The sequence below is a fragment of the Enoplosus armatus genome, chromosome 1 (assembly GCF_043641665.1).
Source record: "Enoplosus armatus isolate fEnoArm2 chromosome 1, fEnoArm2.hap1, whole genome shotgun sequence".
Lineage (NCBI taxonomy): Eukaryota > Metazoa > Chordata > Actinopteri > Centrarchiformes > Enoplosidae > Enoplosus > Enoplosus armatus.
Genome location: NC_092180.1, coordinates 28,779,516 through 28,802,151, shown reverse-complemented (window position 1 = coordinate 28,802,151; position 22,636 = coordinate 28,779,516). Strand labels below are relative to the sequence as shown.

The following is a 22,636-nucleotide window of genomic DNA, read 5'->3' as shown; positions in this document are numbered from 1 at the left end:
AAAAGACGGTGTCTTGTCTGTTATAATTTATAGTTGTTGTTGGAATATGAGGCTTGACTGTAGCAAGCTGTGATGTTGTGTGAGGGTTGTGTGTCAGAATATTATTGGACTTTTATTTACTCCTGCTGACACAACCACCGCCCTACACTTAACACACCAGCTAACAGTCATGTGATGTTTTTATATTTATATGTATGAAAGAATACATTATTGCCGTTTAATGTTGTTAATACGTTGTTGTTCCAAGAAGCAGGCTCACAGAATCATCTCACAGAAACATCATTGCCGCACATTTTACAAGACGTTTATGAACTCCACATCGAATGTGTTCAGCCAGACAAAGGGTCTGAAATATACCAACACACAGTCGCTGAACCCACACTAGTGAACCCTCTTCCGAACGCCACCTCAGAGCTCAGCGCATCCCACAGTTCACCCACGGTTTACTCCTCCACACCAGTCCAGCTGTCGGCGGCAACAAATACCTCCACAGATGGTCATCACTTAATATTAACGGCCTGTTCCTGTTAGTGCGACTGCACGATGACATCCCATATCTGATATTGTAAAGAAGAAATATTAAATCGTATCCTGTCAACAACTTAGAAATAAGTAGATATGTTCTTTCCCTAAAACCTCTGCCAGAAACCATTCAAATGTTTAAGCTTTTAGGTACACAAGGCCTATGTGCTTCCAGATCATTTAATGTCTTTATTTTTTTTCATTTTTTTTCCCCAATTGTATTCCTCTTCACAGCTCCTGAATGTGTGTTTCGTCGTCGGATTAACTGTAAAACTGCGTGGGTGATCCTGTAAATTTTGTTCATTTTGTGGAAAGGAAATGGGAGCTCCGCTGAGCCATGCATCTGTATTCGGTGGAGTCACGGGGTGTCCTTATCAATCAAGCATGTCCCACTGAGCTCCGACGAGCTTCCAGGCGTTTGAGGTGTGGGAGCTGGAAATACATCACACAAGTAGACAATTGACTACTGCAAATGTACCACCAAGTGTGGGTGTTGGGTTGGACCCAATATCGCTGCATGGGATAGAGTTCAGAGGTCAATTCCAGCACATAATGTGTGAAGCCCGATGTTTCCAATTCTCAGGTCCAGTTTGTGCAGACTGTGTTCCGTCACCTAAACCCACTCTCTCACGGACTCTTTCATTCATGGACATTACATTGTATTGATTTAGCTGATGCTTTTATCCAAAGCGACTTACAATAAGTGCGTTAAACCACGTGGCTACAACCAAAAAAATGAATCAAGAATCGTGCAAGTGCATCGACTTCATCAGATATGCTGAACTGCTTCAAGTGCTACACGCTTTTTTTTTTTTCTTTTCTTTTTTTTTAATGAGCCATGGTGCATTGTGAGTCAAGTTGACAGTAACCAGTATCTCTTCATGAAGTGTCCCTGTCTTCTCTGGATGGAGTGCGTCTGTTCTCACGTTGGAGACTTTAAATGGTTCATATATGAATGTGCCTGTGTGTGGATGTACAGTATTGGACAGTATCCAGGGCTGTGACATGTGACATGTGGGACATTTCAGTCCGACTGTCTCTCCTGTTGTAAGACAACGTTTTGCTTGAGCGTACACATCTTGTCAGTTTGTATTTTCATATTCAGACCAAATAAAACAAATTCTGACATTTCACAAACACATACAGAGTTTTGTATGATTGGCTGTAGTTTGTGATACTTCGTGTGAAATGATGATGAACTTTTATGAGGGTACAAACATCTGCCCAACCTATGTTTACTTCTGCCTCTGCTTCCCCTCATTTCACACACATACATACAAGCATTACCATACATACATTTATGAAGACACGTACATTCATGCGGGTACACAAATACATGCATATATTTATACATACATACATATACATGCATGCATGCATACATAAATACATACATTGATGCAGGAAGACTTACACATACATACAGTGAAGACACATAAATACATACATATATTGATGCAGGCAGCCATACATACATACAGTGATGAACATATATACTTACATATATATACACACACACATACATACATTGATGCAGGCACACATACACTTATACATGCAAACACACATAAGTAAATACATCCATAAACAAATACATACACACACATATATACATACATACATTTTTACATGAAAACATACAAACATACACATATACATGGATTGATGCAGACATACATACATACTTTTTTAAATACAAACACACATACATACATACATACATACAGTGATAAGGATATACATACTTTCTCACATACATACATACATACACACAGATACAATCAAGCATACACACACATACCTTTTTTTTACATACAAACATACATAAAGTGATGTAGGCGCACACACACACACACAAATACTTACACCCATAGATACATACACACACAATCAAACATACATGCATACTTTTTTACATACAAACATACATAAATTGAGGCAGGCTCACATACACACATACATACACACATCTATACATGCAAACATACATACACATGCAAACCAACATACATACATATATTGAGCAAGCATATATATACACATACACACAATGATAAAGACATACATACTTTCACACATACATACACACACACACACACACAAACTTACGTGCTTTTTTTACATACATACATACATAAATTGAGGCAGGCACACAAACACGCATACATACACCTATACATGCAAACATATATACATACACACACCCATACATACAAGCCACATATACTTACACATATACATACATACATACAGTGATGAAGACACGCATACACACACATACACACACATGCAAACCAACATACATACATATATTGATGCAAGCATACATACACACACATACATACATACATACAGTGATGACGACATACATACTTTCACACATACACACATACAATCAAACATACATCTATACTTTTTTTAAATACAAACATACATATATTGAGGCAGGCGTACATACATGCACACATACATCTATACATGCAAACATACATACATACAGTGATTTTACACACACACACACACACGCAAACCAACACACGTACAATTTATTGATGCAGGCATACATAAACACATACATACATACATACAATCAAACATACATACATATATTCATACATACTTTTTTACGTACATAAGGTGATGCAGGCGTACCCACACACACATACATACATAAAAACATAAACACATACATAAACATACACACATATATACACCTATACATGCATACATACTGTATGCGGGCACACACACACACACGCACACACACACACACACATACATAAAAACATAAACACATACATAAACATACACACATATATACACCTATACATGCATACATACTGTATGCAGGCACACACATACACACACACATCCAAACCAACATACATACACATATTGATGCAAGCATACATACACACACATACATACAAACATACAATGATGAAGACATACATACTTTCACACATACATACATACACATACATTCAAACATAAACACATACATACACACACAAACAGGCAGACATACATTCATACTTACATGCTTTTTTACATACATACATACGTACACTGATGAAGACACACTTACATAGAAACATACATACATATTTTTTTACAAACATACACGCGCACACACACACACACACATACAAACCAAAATACATACATAGATCCAAGCAGTCTTACACATATACATACATACATGCATACGTCCAAACATACATCGATTGATTCAGGCAGACATACATGCATACATACAGTAAAGAGGACACATACACACATACATACAGTGATGAAAACATACATACTTTCACACATACATGCAAACATAAACATACATCCACACACAAACATACATACATACATGCATACATACATACATATATACAATCAAACATACACACGTACTTTTTTCCACATACATACATACATACATACACTGATGAAGCCACACATACTTACACATATACATACATACAAACATACATACATACATACATACATACACAGACATACAAACCAACATGCATACATAGATACAGCCACTCATACATCCATTGATTCAGGCAGACATGCATGCATACATACAGTAAAGAAGACACATACTTACACACAAAGATGCATACATAGATACATTAAATCAGGCACACTTACATGCAAACATACATACATTGATTTTACACACACACACACACACACAAACCAATATACGTACATATATTGATGCAGGCAGACATAAACACATACATACAAACATAAGCATACATCCACACACACAAACATACATACATACATACATAGATATATACAATCAAACATACATACTTTTTTACATACAAACATACATAAAGTGATGCAGGTGCGCACGCACACACGCACACACACACACACACACACATACAACTATGCATGCAAACTTACATACATACATACATACATACATACACACACACACACACACACACACACACACACACACACACACACACACACGCAAACCAACATACATACATATATACAATCAAACATACATACTTTTGTGCATACAAACATACATACAGTGATGAGGTCACACATACTTACACACACACACACACACACACACACACACTTTTTTACATAGATAAGGTGATTCAAGCATACATACACACATACACACACACACACACACGCACGCACGCAAACCAACGTACGTACATATATTGATGCAGGCATACATAAACACATACATATATACAATCAAACATACATAAAGTGATGCAGGTGCGTGCGTGCACACACACACATACACACACACACACACAACTATGCATGCAAACAGACATACATACATACACACAAACACATACATACACTGATGAAGCCACACATACTTACACATATACATACATGCATACATACATATACAATCAAACATACATACATACTTTTTTTTACATAGAAACACACATAACGCACATACACACACATACATCTGCATACATACATACATACAGTGAGGAACACACATACTTTCACACAAACACACATACGTACATATATTTACATACAAACATACATAAAGTGATGTAGGCGCACACACACATACTTACACTCTTACATACATACACACACAAACAAACAAACATACATACTTACATACATACACTGATGCAGGCACACATACACATACATACATACATACATGCATACAGTGATGAAGACACACATACATACACATACAAACAAACAAACATACATACTTACATACATACACTGATGCAGGCACACATACACATACATACATACATACATGCATACAGTGATGAAGACACACATACATACACACATACATACATATGTTTTTACACACATACATACATACATACATACGCTCTGTGGTACACTCATAGTGTACCACAGAGTACAATGAATGCTGCCTCCACCGGGCCGGGTGTATTTAAACACAGAAAAGCATGATGTGTTGTTGCAATAGTAATCCTGCTCAGCACGAGAGGAACCGCAGGTACAGACATTTGGTGTATGTGCTTGGCTGAGGAGCGATGGAATGGTGCGACCCTACCACCTGTGGGATTATGACTGAATGATTCCAAATAAGAATCCCGCCTAGACGCAACGATACCATAGTGCCGCGGAACTTCAATTGTAGAGCCATTCGTGACAGGGCTGGGGCACAGCTGGATGATGGTCACCCCTCTTCTATCTCGCACCTCATGTTTGTGGAGAACCTGGTGCTGAATCACTTGCAGATGACCTGATTCTGGGTCAGGGTTTCATGCATAGCAGAGCAGCTCCCTCGCTGCGATCTATTAAAAGTCAGCCCTTGATCCAAGCTTTTGTTCGGCAGTGGGCCCCTCCTACCTCTCTCCCCCTCCGGCAGAGTGCCAGGGGCACTAAAGTCTCCCTGGGGCTCTTGGGCGGCCAGATTGGGCGATTGGGGAAGAAGTATGGGGCCATTGGAGTCAAGCATGGACCCTGGATTTGTCCAGCCACCATCACTGCAGCATGTACTGATGTAGAGCATGAACGAGTAACATCCCGGCAGGGAGACCGGCATGATGACACCTCTGTTCTACTAAGGGAGAGAAAGAAGTTGTATGTCAACAAAGATGGTATCCTGCATAGGAAGTCAGTGGCCCGAGCTCAACTAGTGTTACCTACAACATTCCGTCAGCTGATCTACAAGGAGCTGCATGAGGAGATAGGACACCTCGAAGTGGAGCGGACACTTGATCCATAATCGAGGAATCAAATGTAGTAACCACATACCCTTTCCAGACAGTCTCAATAGACATCTAGAAAGCTGTAAAGGAGGATATGAGTATATTCTAGTTGTTCTAGATCATTTCACTTACTTTGCCCAGGCATACGCATGCACCAACAAGTCAGCCAAAACCTCAAATGAAAAGATCTTTGGAGACTTTGTTTTCAAGTTTGGATTTCCTGCTAAATTGCACCATGATCGGGGCAGGGAGTTCAAGAATAAGCTGTTTTCCAAGCTGGAAGAATACTGCTGCATCCAAGGCTCACACACAACACCTTACCATGCAGCTGGAAACGGTCAGGCTGAGAGATTTAATCGATCACTCCTTTCCATGCTTAGAAACCTGACCAAGGAAGCCAAGTCACATTGGAAGAGCTCCATAGCCAAGGTTGTTCATGCGCATAACTGTATGTGCAGTGAGGCGACGGGATATGCCTCATATTACCTCCTCTATGGTAGAAACGCCGGCTACCTGTGGACATCATGTTTGGCCTGACGCCAAGTGACCAAAGCACATCTCACAGTGACTGTGCCAGTAAATGGAGAAGGCGGATACAAGAGGCATACAGACTGGCATCAGAGACAGCTCAGAGGGAGCAAAATAGAGCAAAGAAGCAGTATGACCGTAACATTCATGGAGTTGAACTACAGCCAGGGTGGTTAGTGCGGAACAGAGGAGGGCCTGGGAAGCTCAGGTCTTATTGGAAGGAGCAAGTCCACGTTGTAACTAACAGGAAGCACAAGGACAGTCCTGTCTACGTGGTACGTGGACGTAGTCACCAATCAGCTGTGTGACTTTCTACATAACAATACGTTATTTGAGGACTGAGGTCAGGTTTCAGAACGCATCTTACCACACAAACAGCACTGGTGAAGGTTACAAATGACTTTCTGATTGCATCAGACAAAGGACTTGTCTCTGTACTTGTTTTGTTAGATCTTAGTGCTGCATTCAACACCATTGACCGCCACGTCCTATTACAGAGACTGGAACATTTAATTGGCATTAAAGGAACCGTACTAAGCTGGTCCTATTTAGTCCTATTTATCAGATCAATCCCAGTTTGTACGCGTTAGCGATGAATCCTCCATGCATGCCAAAGTTAGACATGGAGTTCTACAAGGTTCTGTGCTTGGATCAATACTATTCACCTTATATATGCTTCCTTTAGGCGATATTATTAGAAAACACTTTTCACTCTCTAAACTTCAAGCATGCCTTAAGGACATAAAAACCTGGATGACCTACAATTATCTGAAACTCAGACAAGACTGAAGTTATTGTATTTGGCCCTTAACACCACTGGAACACATTATCCTACCATATAGTTACTGTAGATGTCATTGCCCTGGCCTCCGGTCCTGCTTTGACAGTGAAGTCAGACAGATGACAGATGATGTAATTCCTAAGAAACTGGGCTGGAGTAGTCACGACACCATGTAACTTTACAGGGAATTCATTTGAGAGCATAATCAATTAATTCATACACGCATTGAAACAGCTGCATTACTTACAATGACCACAAGATGGCTAAGTGAGTGGCTGCACCGCTGACTCACTGCAGACCAGCTGGGTTTAAGGTGTTACCAATGATATTAAGAGGGTAAACAAACCCATGTGTAGGTGACTGTAACACGTGTCCACGCACAAAGACACACACACACACACACACACACACACACACACACACACACACACACACACACACAGACAGATACAGGCATGGTTGAAAGCACACACACATGTTGGGAGGTGCCGCCTGGCAGTGAGCTCAACCTGCGATAGCGCTGAATGACTCTTTCCCGCACCATTTGGGTGGAATGATTACGGCAACACGGCACGCCAAATTTTCTGCAAGAGGAAAAACAAATTTTTTATTCACTAACTTAGCTCACAACTGTCGACCTTTCCTCTCCCTCCCTGCACACACGCACACACTTAATCATGGCGGGTCTATAGCTGCCAGGCTCATTCTATTTGTTTCTTGTTCAGTCTGCAAAACATTGCCAGTGTTCTTGTCCTCCGGGTAACCTCGGCAGTTATGCACGCTCCAGTCTATGAAGTTGAAAGATTCCCTCCCTGATTTTGCTCCAGTTTCCAATATCAACCCAAAATCCACAAATGTTCTCCCAGATCTCTCTTTCATGCGCTGAAACGAAACACAGTTCACACAGCTAACACATACCACAGCACTGAAATAACAAAACCGTGTTGCAATTAAAAACAGTCGGGTAACTGACGGGGGGAGGAGTTTTGGCCTGGGTTTGCTTGGCTGCGGAAAGATTTCAATTTAAATCAAATATTATGCTGTGACATCTTCAATGGAGTGTGTCCATTACAGGGTGACACTCTACTCTATTGTGAAAAGCCTGTCTTGAACGAGCCCAACAAACTGAACCAGGATCTGTTTGATAAAGCCAACTCTAATGAGCAAGCTAATGAGATAAGAATGAGTGTAGTTCCACCCCGTTGTGCAGCAGCTGTTTCGGGGCTATGTCCGCCTGACTTTACAGTACGTACCTCTATTTTACGCTCAACCTCTCATGTAAACATCATGGAAACCACAGTTAATTAAAGAAGACACTTAAATTGCCATTAAATGTGTCAGATTATATTACCTACTTACAGTGAACCTACTCAAATATGAATGATAAAACTCTTTAAAATAACATTTCCTAGTTCCCACATTTCTTGGGTGCCAAATTTCAGGCGTATTTAGGACAAGCAAAGATGACATCAGCCACAGTTTCCATTTGATTGCAGACCTCGCAGCGGACCCTGATGAGGTGGAGAGATGAATTTAGTCCAGTATGTCCCAGTCTAAACCTATTAATTAGACACTAATCTTTCTTACTTTTCCCAAGTGACCTTCCCACTCCTACTTCTTGCTGGAGCTGATACAAATGCCTGTTACAGTAATAATTATGGCCAGTGAGACACTGTTGAATGTTTCCATTTTTCAACATAAGCGACAAAAACGCTATTTTCTACATTTTGGTTTTGTTTTCCCTGCTATACTGAAAATGTACCAAACCGTGACGCCAAAACCAAAGTACATATCGAACGATGATGTATGCAAACTGTTTATACACGTGTTCAAATCATTCACATGGGGGGGGGGGGGGGGGGTTAAAACAGTTTACAACTGTGCTCAAAAACTAATGAAGAAGCGTTGAGCTTGGAGATGGTTTGACAAAAAAAGAAAGAAATCTTCCGCTTACCAGATTTCTTCTGAAACTTTCAGCTGCACCTCATGGCCTTCGTCAGATGATGGTGTTTGCTCAGTGGCCATGAAGAGTGAAGGAACAGTATTTATAAATAAATAAATACTTCATTAATATAAAGAAAAAGACAAATTAATATTCACTTCATATAAAATATAAGTATTTACAGATGCCTCACAGGAGTTATAGTTATTGAAAAATACCAATACTTAAAAATGCTCTGCTTGCAACTACTTTATAGTGTTTTATTAGGCATTTATTAATTGTTTATATACTGATACAGTGTATGGCAGTGTGCTGTGAGCACAGGAAGAGAGCAGTTTGCATTCTGGTGTAACGGCAAATCCACGTACCTTTTAAAAATGGGTCATACAGGTGCATTTTTCCATGTAAAATCACATTATTTATTATGTAACAAAATAAAAGATAATAATTTTACAGTAGACTTGAAATAGAAATAGAGTTTGATCCAATTATTCAAGTTCTTGCACCGAATGGTCTGATGAGTATTGAACACAAAGTGGATGACAGTACAAATATTGCGTGACTACACAGAATAACAGACATACAAACAGGTTATGTACTCAGTTCCAAATCTGCACCATAAAATAGTGGTAGTTTATGTACCAAACATACTGTATGTAAACTAGAAAAACAAAACAAAAAAACAGTACAGTACAAGAATAATTAAGCATATTTGCACTACATCGGGGTCGAGGGGGTGGGGGGGCTTGTTATTAAATAATCCTCCAACATACAAAAAACAGATAAGTGTTACCAGAGACTATAGGACCATCAGTGAAACAGGTCATTAGATAGCACAATTCAAACCCTTGGAAAACTGAGGCTTTTTATCACACACAGATGCATGTGAGGTCTATGACTATGTGAAAAGGGTTCACAGGGTGATGATATTTTGAACAGCAGTTGCTGGTGAGTATTCAATGCCCCCCCCCCCACCCCCCCCCCACCCACCCCACCCACCTGGTATCAACAGGTGACCTGTATCTGGATATCAGCATAATGGCATCTTATCATGGGCCTTTGTATTTACAAATGGTGTTAACAACATTTCTCGTTATCTCAACTCCGTCTCTATTGTGATCAGATTTCAATGTGCAAACTAGGCAGGCGGAGCTCGGTGATTTAATGTATGATAATAATGTTGCGTCTCAAGTCAAGGGGAACGATACGGGTTGCTCTGAAGTGACTGCCCCGATGTGCAGGCATCTGTAATTTACTTTTCCACAGCCTTGCTAATGAGGCCAACATTACTTTTATTGGGAGCAGATAATCAGAGCCAGTGGGGAGGCTTGCTCGTCCGGCTACCTGCGTTGGCCACGTAATCCTTATATTGCGCTCTGCAGTGGTCAGTCAAGAGTCTGTGTGTGAGAGTGTGTGAAGCTATACTTGTTTTTCTGAGGAAGAGCTCATCTGTAGCTTCTTGACCGGCAACTTGAGACAGCAGGGAGAGGCAGAGTTAGGTGCCATTTGAACATTTGCTTACCTCGTTAACATTAACTTAATCTTAGTTTGTGTGCACCGGCTACGAGTTAACAGCCAAGACCAAAGGCCTCAGTATGCTTCAAATTAAGTTGGATTGTCTCAACAGCCCTGCTGTGAGGCCACAGTTTAGGCATACCATGCCCATAGTCAGGATAACGAGTACTGAACGATAGGTGTCAGTTCTCGCTGCTCATACTGAGCCCCACCTACATACAGGACTAGAGCTGCAAAACTAGACTGCAAAACGTTTGCACTGAGCTGGACACTTGATCAAGAGAGTAATATTGTTGGGAAGAAAAATTTAAATCCATCAACTGCACTGCATCTGAAAGGAAACAAAACAGCCATGTACCCTTAGAGTGTCTGATTATGCTTCCATCATGTTCTGCTACATGAGCTATCCACAGCCCTCAAACTGTGGATCAGTGGGTCTCCTATCATTAGCTTGGGCGATTGCTCCAGATCAATAATTACCCATTACTGCGGCATACTTAATACTTAAGTATCACAATTTTACTTATGTATAAACCTATTTACTAGTCATTTGAAATTGCAACAGTTAGCCATAATACAGTACAACAGAGTCAAAGCTACAAACGAGATAACATAATTAAGGAAGAGAGGAGAGGGGGAAAGCTCTGGCTAACTCATAATCCCATGTTATCCGATAGACCTGCCAGAAAAAGTCTACTTCAAAATCAAGCACGTATTTTCAATCATTCTGTGCAACAAAGCCACCTGGATTAGCGTTCTAAAGGCTCCCGCAATTTTTTTTTCTTTTTTTGGTTTACAGCAAAAGAAATATTGGACATTTTCAAGTCTTCATCAAAACTAGAAGCTCATGAGCCCATTTAAAATGTACACTTGCGTGTACTTGCCATTTTCTTATTTAAATACAAAAGTTCCATCAATAATAGACATTGTTTTCTTATAACATTTAACAGTATTACAAACATTTACAAAAAGGAGCGTTATTAGCTCTTGTGCAGTATTTTCTTGGCATAAAAGTCCCTACAGGTTTCACAGCAGCGCTGGTACCACCTCATGTCCTGACAAAGGTTCTTCTCTCGGATCACACGGCAGTACACCGTCCACTGGTCCCCCATGCATTTGTAGGTCAGAGCAGCTAGGGGATGGGGGTGGGGGATAGGACAAAGGCATCAAGTCAGTATTCACAGGTGACATATGCTGCATCTCAATTTCAAGTCCTCAAAACTAAATGACAAAACGGCATTATTTGTAATTGCCCTTCAAAACAACAAATACTAGCATTTTGCTATACTTACTGTGAGACAACACCATTTGTCCCCAATTACACCATTTACACCTTACAAAGTTCTAATCATGCACGTTAATAGCATGTTTTAACCAGTATTCCATCTTTTATCTGTAGTATTGCAAATACTTCCCCACTACCCTGGGTTTGTTTGTGTTTAGCATTATTACAGTATTAGCATTATTATTATTATTATATAGCATTATGTTGCTATGAGTTGAGTTTTTCTGGGACTAGAGTAGCTTTGCATGATTCACAGTTCAAAAGAAAGTCCATATTTATCTTATGCTGGCCCTTTATGCAGCCCCTCAGTTCATCCTCTATGTGAAACTAGCTGCTTTAGCTCTTCTGGCCAGACTTCCCAGAAGCCTACGGAGGGACGATTAGACGCCTCTGAGCCCTGAGCACAGCCTGCACTGCCTCATCCTCTTGCCGGTGTGCTTGACGGCATATGACAGCGACAGTAACTCAATTTGAAAAATAGCGATATGGGGCACTGAATACTGTGTTTCTACGGACCAGGCCTTGCTGATTACTACTTTGTGGGTGTCCTGTCACTGCTGTGCCTGGAGGAGATGACCATATAAAGAAATCCGTACCTATCTGATGTCACCTCGGTACGAAAATAGAAAGAAACTTTGGAGACCTAGTATTCAGAGCAGTCTGAAGCCTGAGCTTTTTGCTCACAGGGGTTTCTTTTACATATGTTTATCTCATTATTTGAAACTTTGGTAATGTTTAATATGAATATCCTACATTACAACATTATATGACAGAAAATATGGAAAAGCATAATAGGTCCCCAAGGTAATAGTTTAGTTCATATTTTTTGCTTGTTTGTTTTCCCTGTTTTGTTTCAAGTGTATCATGGTGGCACTTAAATCACTTTTTGGACTCTCATAACATATCTTGAGTCTGTCTCCTGCCACCTTCCATCATTCTGGTCAGGCTTCCCCACATTTGGTGGCAGCAGGTGGGTTCCGTGAAGAAATAAGAAACTTCGGGAAACTTGGCAAAGTGTCTACTTGAAGACCTTCAAGTGTGCCTTTGACCAGCAGGGTGCAGAAGGTGGTCGACCCCAGGAGGAAGAAAGTATTGCTAAACTGTCCACCCTTCTACGATATTTGATGCAGCAGCAGGCCGAACATGATTCCAGGATGGAACAGAAGCACAGGCGACATAAGGAGAGGTGGAAGAGAGTCCAGGAAGGTGCAGGAGCCATCTCCGCCCCCTCCACAGAGTCTACAACGGCGCCACCTGACATCCCAACTATTCAAGAGAGGCCTGTTGCCGATCCATCGCCGTTGACTAATAGAGGACAACACTCAAGTCTGATGAGGTTCCCTGACCTGGAAAAGCACCAAAATGCAACCATATAATGAAGGTGAGGACACTGAACACTATTTCATCACCTCCAAAATAATTGCCCATGCCGGTCAGTGGCCTCAGGATGAGTGGGCTCATTGCTAACTGGTAAAGCCCGAGCTGCATGTGTTGCTGTGGACATTGATGACACAACAGACTATGCAAAAGTAAAGTGCACAGAAGTTAGATTACAGAAGTAATAGAGCCTTCTTGCGGTGAGTGGTCACTACAGGGCTATAGTGATGGTTCCAAAGAAGTGTGTCCGTAAGCTGAGATACTGTGTTAACTTTTCAAAGTTGTGTGCTGTATCTGCCTTTGATCCCTATCGTATGCCAAGGGCTGATTAACAGATTGATTGAGCACTTAGGAAATGCCAACTTCCTGACAACCCTTGACCTCTGCAAGGGGTACTGGCAAGCGTCCTTAACAGAGTTTCAAGTGGCCTGCACCAGTTGTTAGTGGAGTGCAGGTCATCTATGGGATTAGAGGTGGGGTCATCCATTCTAAGATACCAAAGATGGAGGCGATTACAGATGCAGAGTCCCACCCTTGAGCAAATTGATACTTTACTGACGATTGGTGCTAACTTCAGTATCTCAGCATCCAGGTAGCTGGTTAAGAAGGCTCTGGTTGTTAGTGAACTGGTGGAGGTGGGGGTGCTTGCTTTGACGATGTTGCCAGAGTCTATTGTACAGGATGACAGCGCCTTGGCTGAGGGTAGCTGCAGGCCAGCTGAGTTAATGGCAAAAGCGGCCCTGGGCGTTGACTTTGACCCTTGTCTCAGACCTTTCATTTTTGAAGGTTTAGTGTCATTAACTGGCAAAACAGGTGATCAACGCCCTGTGCAGATTTTATGAGATACTGGGGGTTCACAATCTGTCATCCTTTCCAGAGTGTTGCCATTTTCCGAACAGTCCACCTGTGGCTACAGCACCGTGCTCATTGGTATTGAGATGTCCCACTGCCACTTCACCGTGAGCATGTGTAGTTTAAGTTAGTCATTGGGGTCTTTCCTGTAGCTGTCTGCCCAGCCCTGCCAATCTGTGGCACTGTCATGCTAATTAGGAATTATATAGGGGGGTAAAGCAACTCCTGCACTCTAAGTGTTAGACACTACACCAATACTCCCTGACCATGATGACATTTTGACACAGTCTGGTTTGTTTCCCTCATGCGTAATAACGTGTGGTCAGACACAGAAACTTTGTGCAGAGGCCAAGACTCAAAAATCAGAAGATGTTGACTTATCTGACAGTATGTTAGTGAAAGTTTTCACAGGGGAAACGAAACCAGACCCAAAAGTAATCACTGAGTCTCTTTGTAAGACTGAGAATGACCAGGTAGTGGGCGCTGGTTGCCGGTAACTCAGGAATGGCTCATTGCTGCTCAGAAGGTGGACCCAGGAATACGAAAATGTTTTGCTGCCATGGTGAGTAACAATCAAAGTAATGACGACCCTCTAAGCAACTGAGGAGTTAGATTGGAATGTCATTCACCAAATTGTCAAGCAAGTGTTAGCTCTGGCACACGAAAGCCCATGGGGCATAGGTGTTAACAAAACCTACAACCTCTTTTTAAAACACTTTTTCTGGCCAGGTCTTAAGTCAGAGGTTACTAAACATTGTCGCACTTGTCATGTTTGTCAGTTGGCAGGCGAACCAAATCAGGTCATCCCATGGGCTCCTTTATGTCCAATACCCGCCATAGGAGAGCTGTTTGAGCGAGCCATAGTAGACTGTGTTGGCCCACTACCTAGAACAAAAGCAGGGAATCAATATTTACTCACAGTCATGTGCGTTTCCACTCGTTTCCCTAAAGCAGTGCCACTGTGCAAAAGCATGGCAAGTTCTGTTCTCTTAGGGCTCTAACCAAGTTCTTCACAACTTTCAGTTTGCCAAAAACAGTACAGACAGATCAGGGCACCAATTTTCAATCCAAACTCTTTAAACAGGTCTTTAAATTTTTGGGTGTAGGGCATGTAGTCTCCAGTTCATACCATCCGGAGTCCCAGGGGGAACTGGAGCACCAGTGCACCAAACTTTGAAATCGATGCTGCGTAAATATTGTTTGGAGACAGCCAAAAGTTGAGATGAGGGCATCACTTTTCCTTTATTCGCGGCGCGTGAGTCAGCGCAGGAATCCCTAGGATTCAGTACAGTGGAGCTAGTTTTTGGACATACTGTGCGGGGCCCTCTTAAAGTGCCTAAAGATGAACTCCTCTCAACAGAGTTGTCCCCGGAGAAATACGAGCTATGGACTATGTAAGTGAATTCCGTTTAGGTTAACACCATGCCCGTTCTTTCACGAAAGAAGCACTCGCTACCTCTCAGATGGAAATGAAAAATCAATTCGACCACTGTTCCGCTGTGGCTCGACATTTCGAAGTTGGTGATAAAGTGTTGGCTCTATTACCCATCCCCTGACCGAAAGCGAAAAACATGCGTTTGCCACCTCAATATTTTTAAAATGTATCACTCTCTTGATAATACGACAAGCCCCATAGTAGGAAATGCAGTCTCCCCTGTGAGTGGACGCTCTGCGCTTATTGCAACTGGAGCTAGTCCTGATGAAGAGGAGGGTATGCTCGCACCACCTTCCTCTCAACAGAGTGCACATTTACCAAACGTCAGTCATTTGGAAACTGAACGACAGCATGATATTATAATTTTAGTTGCGGAATTTCCATGTCTCTTTGGTGATATCCTCACTCAGACCATCGTGCTTAAACATGATATTGATGTGAAAGATGCCAGGCCGATTAAGCAGCATCATTATGGTGTCAATCAGGTAAAGAGGGACTTAATGAAAAAAGAGGCACAGTACTTGTTAGAACATGGATTGGCCAGACCCTGCTCTAGTTCATGGAGCTCGCCCTGTCTGTTAGAGGCAAAGTCTGACGGTTCACCCCCATTTATTACTGACTTCAGAAAAGTCAATGCCAAGCAAATCCGTTTGTTAAAACCACAATTACAGCTTGGTATGAATCAGGACATGTTTAGGGAACCAACGGGGTTATCATAAATTTTCCCCAATTTGGGGTAATACACTATTTACACCAGGTAAATCAGATTCCCGATTTGGACTCTGGGCTCAGAAGGGATTATATAAGATCTCAGAGCTTTACAGAGATAACATCCCTATGTCCTTTGAAAAACTTAAAGAAAAAATTGGGATCCCTCAAGCTCATTTGAGTTTCATCCGCTCTAGGAGGCAGTCACATCAATGCCCTCCTTTAAGTACATGGAAGAACTGGCAACATCAGACCCCTATACTAGAGGAAAAATCTGAATAATATACAAAAAATTGGTAGAGGCATCCACAGAATCCTCAAATTATAAAAGAATGGCATGGGCAGAGGATCTTCAGAAAGATATTACAGAGCAGAAATGAGAAAACGCTTGATATCAAGCACAAATATATAATAATATAAATAGAACTGTCACTCCTGAAAAATAAAGAAAACAAATTCAATCCTAATATCCCAGACAGTTGTACAAAATGTAGAACAGAGAAAGGAACCCCATTTCATTGCCTTTGGAAGACTTTTGGAACGGAATAATCGACACAATCTCCAACATCATTCACAAAAGAATCCCCGTACGCCCAGAGATTTGTATTCTTGGTCTTATTCCAGAAGCACTGGCCCTGAGAACTCATGAAAGTAAATTGGTTCTTTGAGCCTTTGGATTAATGAGCTCTCTTCTTGCATGGTGATACATGGTATGGTACACAATCCAACCAACAAGTCATATCTTTCTTTCTCCTAGGTTGATACGCAGGCATGTATGTGTGCATTTCTGCAGGTGGATGGATGTGTATATGTATATAAGAAAATTATTTTTCATTAACATCATAATTTTGTATACTATGATTGTTTTTTTTGTGTACACAGGTGGCCCAGAGTTCATGGATGGGTGGAGGGCCGGATGGATGGGCAGATGGATGGGCAGGGGGAAGGTAGGGAGGATGTTTCGAGGGAGACCTGAATGATGTTACCATGCCATTCTGGAAAGTGATGCACCATGTTCAAAATCAATAAATATATGTTATACAAAAAAAGGAAAGTCAATGCCATCACAATGCCGAAGGGATGATAGTGTAGCTCTGCTAAACTCGTGAGCAAATCAGACTTACTGAAGGGTTATTGGGGGGGGATTTCGGTCTAAGTGTATACTCACCCAAAAATAAGAATTGTTGTACTTTCGTTAGTTTAGAATGAGCCCTTTATATCTACAGAGGGAGCGGGACCTCTATCACGGAGCCTTCCATGCTGCACCGCCATGTTTCTACAGTAGCCCAGAATGGACAAACCCAACACTGGCTCTAGAGGAGCAAGGCATCTTTAACCTTTCAATCTGACTTCAGAAAAGAGTTGTGACGAGTGTCTCACCTAGCCTGGGGGAGGTGATGGTGTTCACATTGATTTTCTCGTTGCAGGTCCCATGGTGACAGGGTCGGTAGGTTGGTGGTCTCAGCATCACTGGGCAGTCGTTACCATGACGACCAGTCACTTTGTGCATACACTGGACCACTCGCGACTGCAGACCCTTCCCGCAGGATGACGAGCACTGAAACAGCCAATTAAAGGTGTAAGTTCTCACTGTTCTTACTGGGACTCCCTAGGAGTTGGAGTTGGAGTTGGAGTTGTAGTCAACAGAGGTGGTTTTCATTTCAAATTAGTATATACCTGTAAATCCCCCCAAAACCACAAATTGTCAATTTTGTATTTCTGTTTTTGTACAGGCTAAACAACTGAGATGCAGCATGTTAATTAGTGATCTTGAGAGGTGTTAGTAGGTTGAACTTTGGACAGAGCCAGGCTGGCTCTGGTTCCATTCTTTAAGTTAGGCTAATCATGTCCTGACTCCAGATCTGTACTTAACACACAGACATAAGATTGATATAAGATTGATATTGAACTGTGTCTGAACCTTGTAGCCTCACTACTGGGTTCTGTTCTGGGTCCCCTCCTCTTTTCTCTTTACACCAAGTCCCTTGGCCCTGTTATTCACTCACGTGGTTTTTCCTACCACAGCTATGCAGATGACACTCAACTAACTCTTTTTCAGTCTTTTCCCCAGTCTGAAAGCCAGGTAGCAACACAAATCTCTGCGTGTCTGGCAGACATCTCTAAGTGGATGTCTGCACACCTGCACATCTCCCATCCATGACCTCTCCATTGCCATTTGTGGTGTCCACGGTTCAGACTGCACCAGACACCTGATGGCCAGCAGTCTTTCGCTGTCTTCTTCCAGCTAGGATTGTATGGCGTAATGGCTTCCCTAATGCCACCAATAAGGGTGTCTTCCTCTGGCTGACTGCACTAACACGAATGACAAATCATATCTTGATATGAAAATACAATTTCTGAAAATCAATTCTGTTTCCACTAAATCAGAATTGCCACAAAGCCCAGTGCGGCTCGATGAGGGCTACATATTCTGTGATCAAAAGTTTCCAATACTGGAGGTTAGATCGAGTATGGCAGCAAATCAATAGCCTCTTCATACATCTGTAATACTGGAAATGATTCATCTTAAGCATAAGTATACAAGCGTGGTACTCTTGTTTACTCAAATTCATTACATTCATCAGCTGCCCAACAAAGGGTTTTTATGTCCTACTTTCCCCCACCCTGGGTGGCACATGGGTGAGATAAGACAGCAACAAGACTGAAAAATAAGTAAGTAAATAAACAAGTAGACATATACCTACATACACACATATATACATGCATACATGTACATACATACGCATTCATACACATAAAATAATAAATAATAATAATAATGAAATAAGAGGGAAAAAATAAAGAAATGGTTCATGTAATTTAACTTTCTCCAGTCTTTTGGACAAGGTGCCAATTGTATTTCCCTTCGCACCGCTGGTTCGAGCTATAGATAGTTCCAGCGAGATGATGTCTAATGATGACAGTATCCGTTTGGAAATCTGCAGTTTATGGAGAGGCTTCCACCGTAATACTGACAACTTTTTGGCAGCTGTCAGACCTAAAAGGTCTTTTTGTAATATTAATTATTGAATCATCACGTTGAAACATTAGGTAAGCTAGGGTTCTAGTTCCAGTTACATCAGATAGTACACGCACAACTTCAGACCAAAAATACTTCCCATCAGGGCAGTCCCACATTATATGTAGATAGGTTCCCACTTCATTATTATTACATAGTGTGCAAATGGGTGAGAGACAAAGCTTGAATTGGAAGCGTTTCCATCAAATACAATCTATGACTACATTTTCAATTCATCATTTGATAGTTATAATTTCGGGACATTCCCCAAACTCTTTTCCAATTAACCGACTCCTGCCGGTTCTTTAGATCAACATTCAAGACCTTGGTCACACCCTTTGACGGACATGTAACTTCTGGATACAAAGCCCTTACATTTGGGTTCAGTAATTATATAATGGAGGAGTGGGTGTATGGGAAGAGCTTTTTTCAATGTAACTCCATGAGCTTGAATAACAGACCTCAGCTGAAAATAAAAGAAAAAGGAAGTTGACCCTAACCCTAACCTCATGTGTTAGAAACTCTTGCATCCAGTGGTTAAATTGGGCCGGGGCTGTCCGGGGCATCTTCAATGACGTATACATTTTTACACTTTTCTCTGTCTTAATAATTCCAACAATGTCTAAAACACGCAAGAAAATGTAAGAACTTGCGAACATCAGACTGGACTGTTAGACAACCTTCGATTACGCTTTCTCGCAGCAGTAGGCTTTATTTTGATCTCAGCCTTCATCCTGTCACGGAGAGTATCAGGTATTCCACTATGTGGTGCCACTGGATTCCACGCATTTGGAATTCTATGCGCTATTACGCACAGCGCAGTGGAACCCTTATTGTTTCATGTCATGAAGTGGGTGTATGCTTGTGGTGCCGGACAGGCCTGGTGAGGGTGTATATATAGACTATATGCTGCTTTGCCCCTGGTTTATGACAGTAATAACATTACAAGCATTCACCTGGCTGCCAGGTAATGACAGATGCTGGCAGATCCAGCAGGTCAAGCTGCTCTGGCGTCATTAGAAGCGGATGTCGCTTCACGTGATGCTTCAGAGGAAAGGACGTCTCATCGGTCTTCAAATACATGTTCTTGTTTCCTCTCTCTTGGAAAAGACGCACGTGAGGGAAATGTGGACACAATTAAGAGACTTTGGATATGTCAGCCCTGTGATTGAATGGGCCTGAATGACCTGTCCTGGGTGTGCCCAGACCCCCCGCAACTCTCCAAAGGATAAGTGGGTATAATGGTTGGATGGATGGACATTACAAAAACCAAAAAAATCTTGGTGGTCTTGATGAAGCAAACTTCTGCAACTACAGCTGCTAAGAACTACATATTCTTTTTTTTTTTTTTTTTAATAAACCACTGCACCTCTACAATTGCATATACACTCACACCTACACACACACACACACACACACACTACCTACCCAACAGACTGCCCTGCGATCTCTATATAATACGCACAACCCACATCATAACAACTACAGTACACGGTCGCGGTTTTAATTGGCATTCAATCCAAAAGCGCCGTCGCCGTACGTGTGCACTCAATGTTTTTCTTTGTCGTGTCAACTTCATGAGGTCACCCAATGGATTGCGTTCCGTCTTGTCTCGCCTGTTGCTGATGTGTCAAAACGTTTACAGACCTACTTCCTGCGTCGACTTTGATTTACTGTACTTACTGTGCACAGTTTTCCTGTGCAAGGAGGGGTTACTGGCGTCATTTCAGATGCCTCAATTTATGTTCGACAGATAGCAATCATAGCCAAACGTGAAAACATTTGCCTAAACATGATGGACGATTAAGGATAGCCTCATCCTTCAGGCCAAGTGTCTCAGCTGCCTAACCTTAATTCCGTCTCAACCACACATGAACCCTGGGGCTTGAAGACAGGCGTACCTTGGACCAGTCTCCAGTCTTCCATTCGTAACACTTGGAGTGGTCCTCGCAGGGCTCCTCTTGAGTGGGCTGGGACAGAGGATCACATAGACCCTGAGGATTTGTACATGACACTGTCCGTCTGCGAACGCCTTGGCCGCAGTCTGACGAACACTGGCGGACGATAGAATGCAGAAGACAAATTGAGTTATTTTAAAGAATGAGGCTGGTCTGTTTGATACGTTTATTCTCATCAACAATTTCCCTGCCAACAGACGAAAAGTTTATCCTGCTAATAAGACCATGTAGCCACGGCCTTTTGCAGCTTACTTTACCTTTGTGTCATAGAACTCCATTGTTTTCCAAAATGCTAACACATAAAAGAGCCACACCTCGGCACTTGTTGACATATTTTTACAATTAATAGTTTTACTAGTTTTTAATTTATTGCGATAAACATGGGCAATGTTATCTATACTGAAGCAACTCCACGCCTAAACATCACTGAGCATGCTAAGGTTGAATATTTGTGTTATTATGTATTTGCTACTTTAAAAAGGAGCTGAGAGGAATAAATGACACTTGCTGCGATCATAGCGAAGGATTCTGTCATCTAGAGGCATATGGCAAGAAAATTACAGGAAAACTAGATGTCCACGGTACTAGATATCCAAATAGGAATATTGTTATTGTTTTTTTTCAGGCTGTTCTGAATATTTTAAATACCAAATTCGGTAAACGTTGGGTAAAATTTGCCGAAGTGTGTCCCGAATCCCAAATGCTGGTCAAATGAATGTCATATCTTGGAGACTAAAATATGCAACCTTGTGTTTACCTCGACAATCATAAACCTGAAAGGACCATAAAATATTTTCCGAGTCGAAACAAATCTGTGCAACACAGTATAATTCCTTTACCTTTCTTTTTTTTAGAACTTTTCATTGTTTTTATTTATTATATCTTGATTTTTCTTACTTGTGTCTCTCGCTATTGCATGCTGCTGTAACAATGCAGATTTCCCCCGCTGAGGGATTAATAAAGGATTAATTTATGTTATCTTAAATCTACA

General features: G+C 41.4%; 1 protein-coding gene across 1 annotated transcript in view; it reads right to left on the bottom strand.

Annotated features, from left to right (window-relative positions):
• Positions 1-11,991: 11,991 nt before the first annotated feature.
• The window catches only part of adamts17 (ADAM metallopeptidase with thrombospondin type 1 motif, 17), a 112,633-nt gene continuing 101,988 nt past the window's right edge, over positions 11,992-22,636 (bottom strand). The window contains exons 21-23 of the mRNA XM_070906361.1: positions 21,589-21,741; positions 18,049-18,226; positions 11,992-12,143 (exon numbers count right to left, since the gene is read on the bottom strand). Coding sequence (XP_070762462.1) covers positions 11,992-12,143; positions 18,049-18,226; positions 21,589-21,741 — 483 coding nt within the window. The remainder of the gene's footprint in view (positions 12,144-18,048; positions 18,227-21,588; positions 21,742-22,636) is intronic.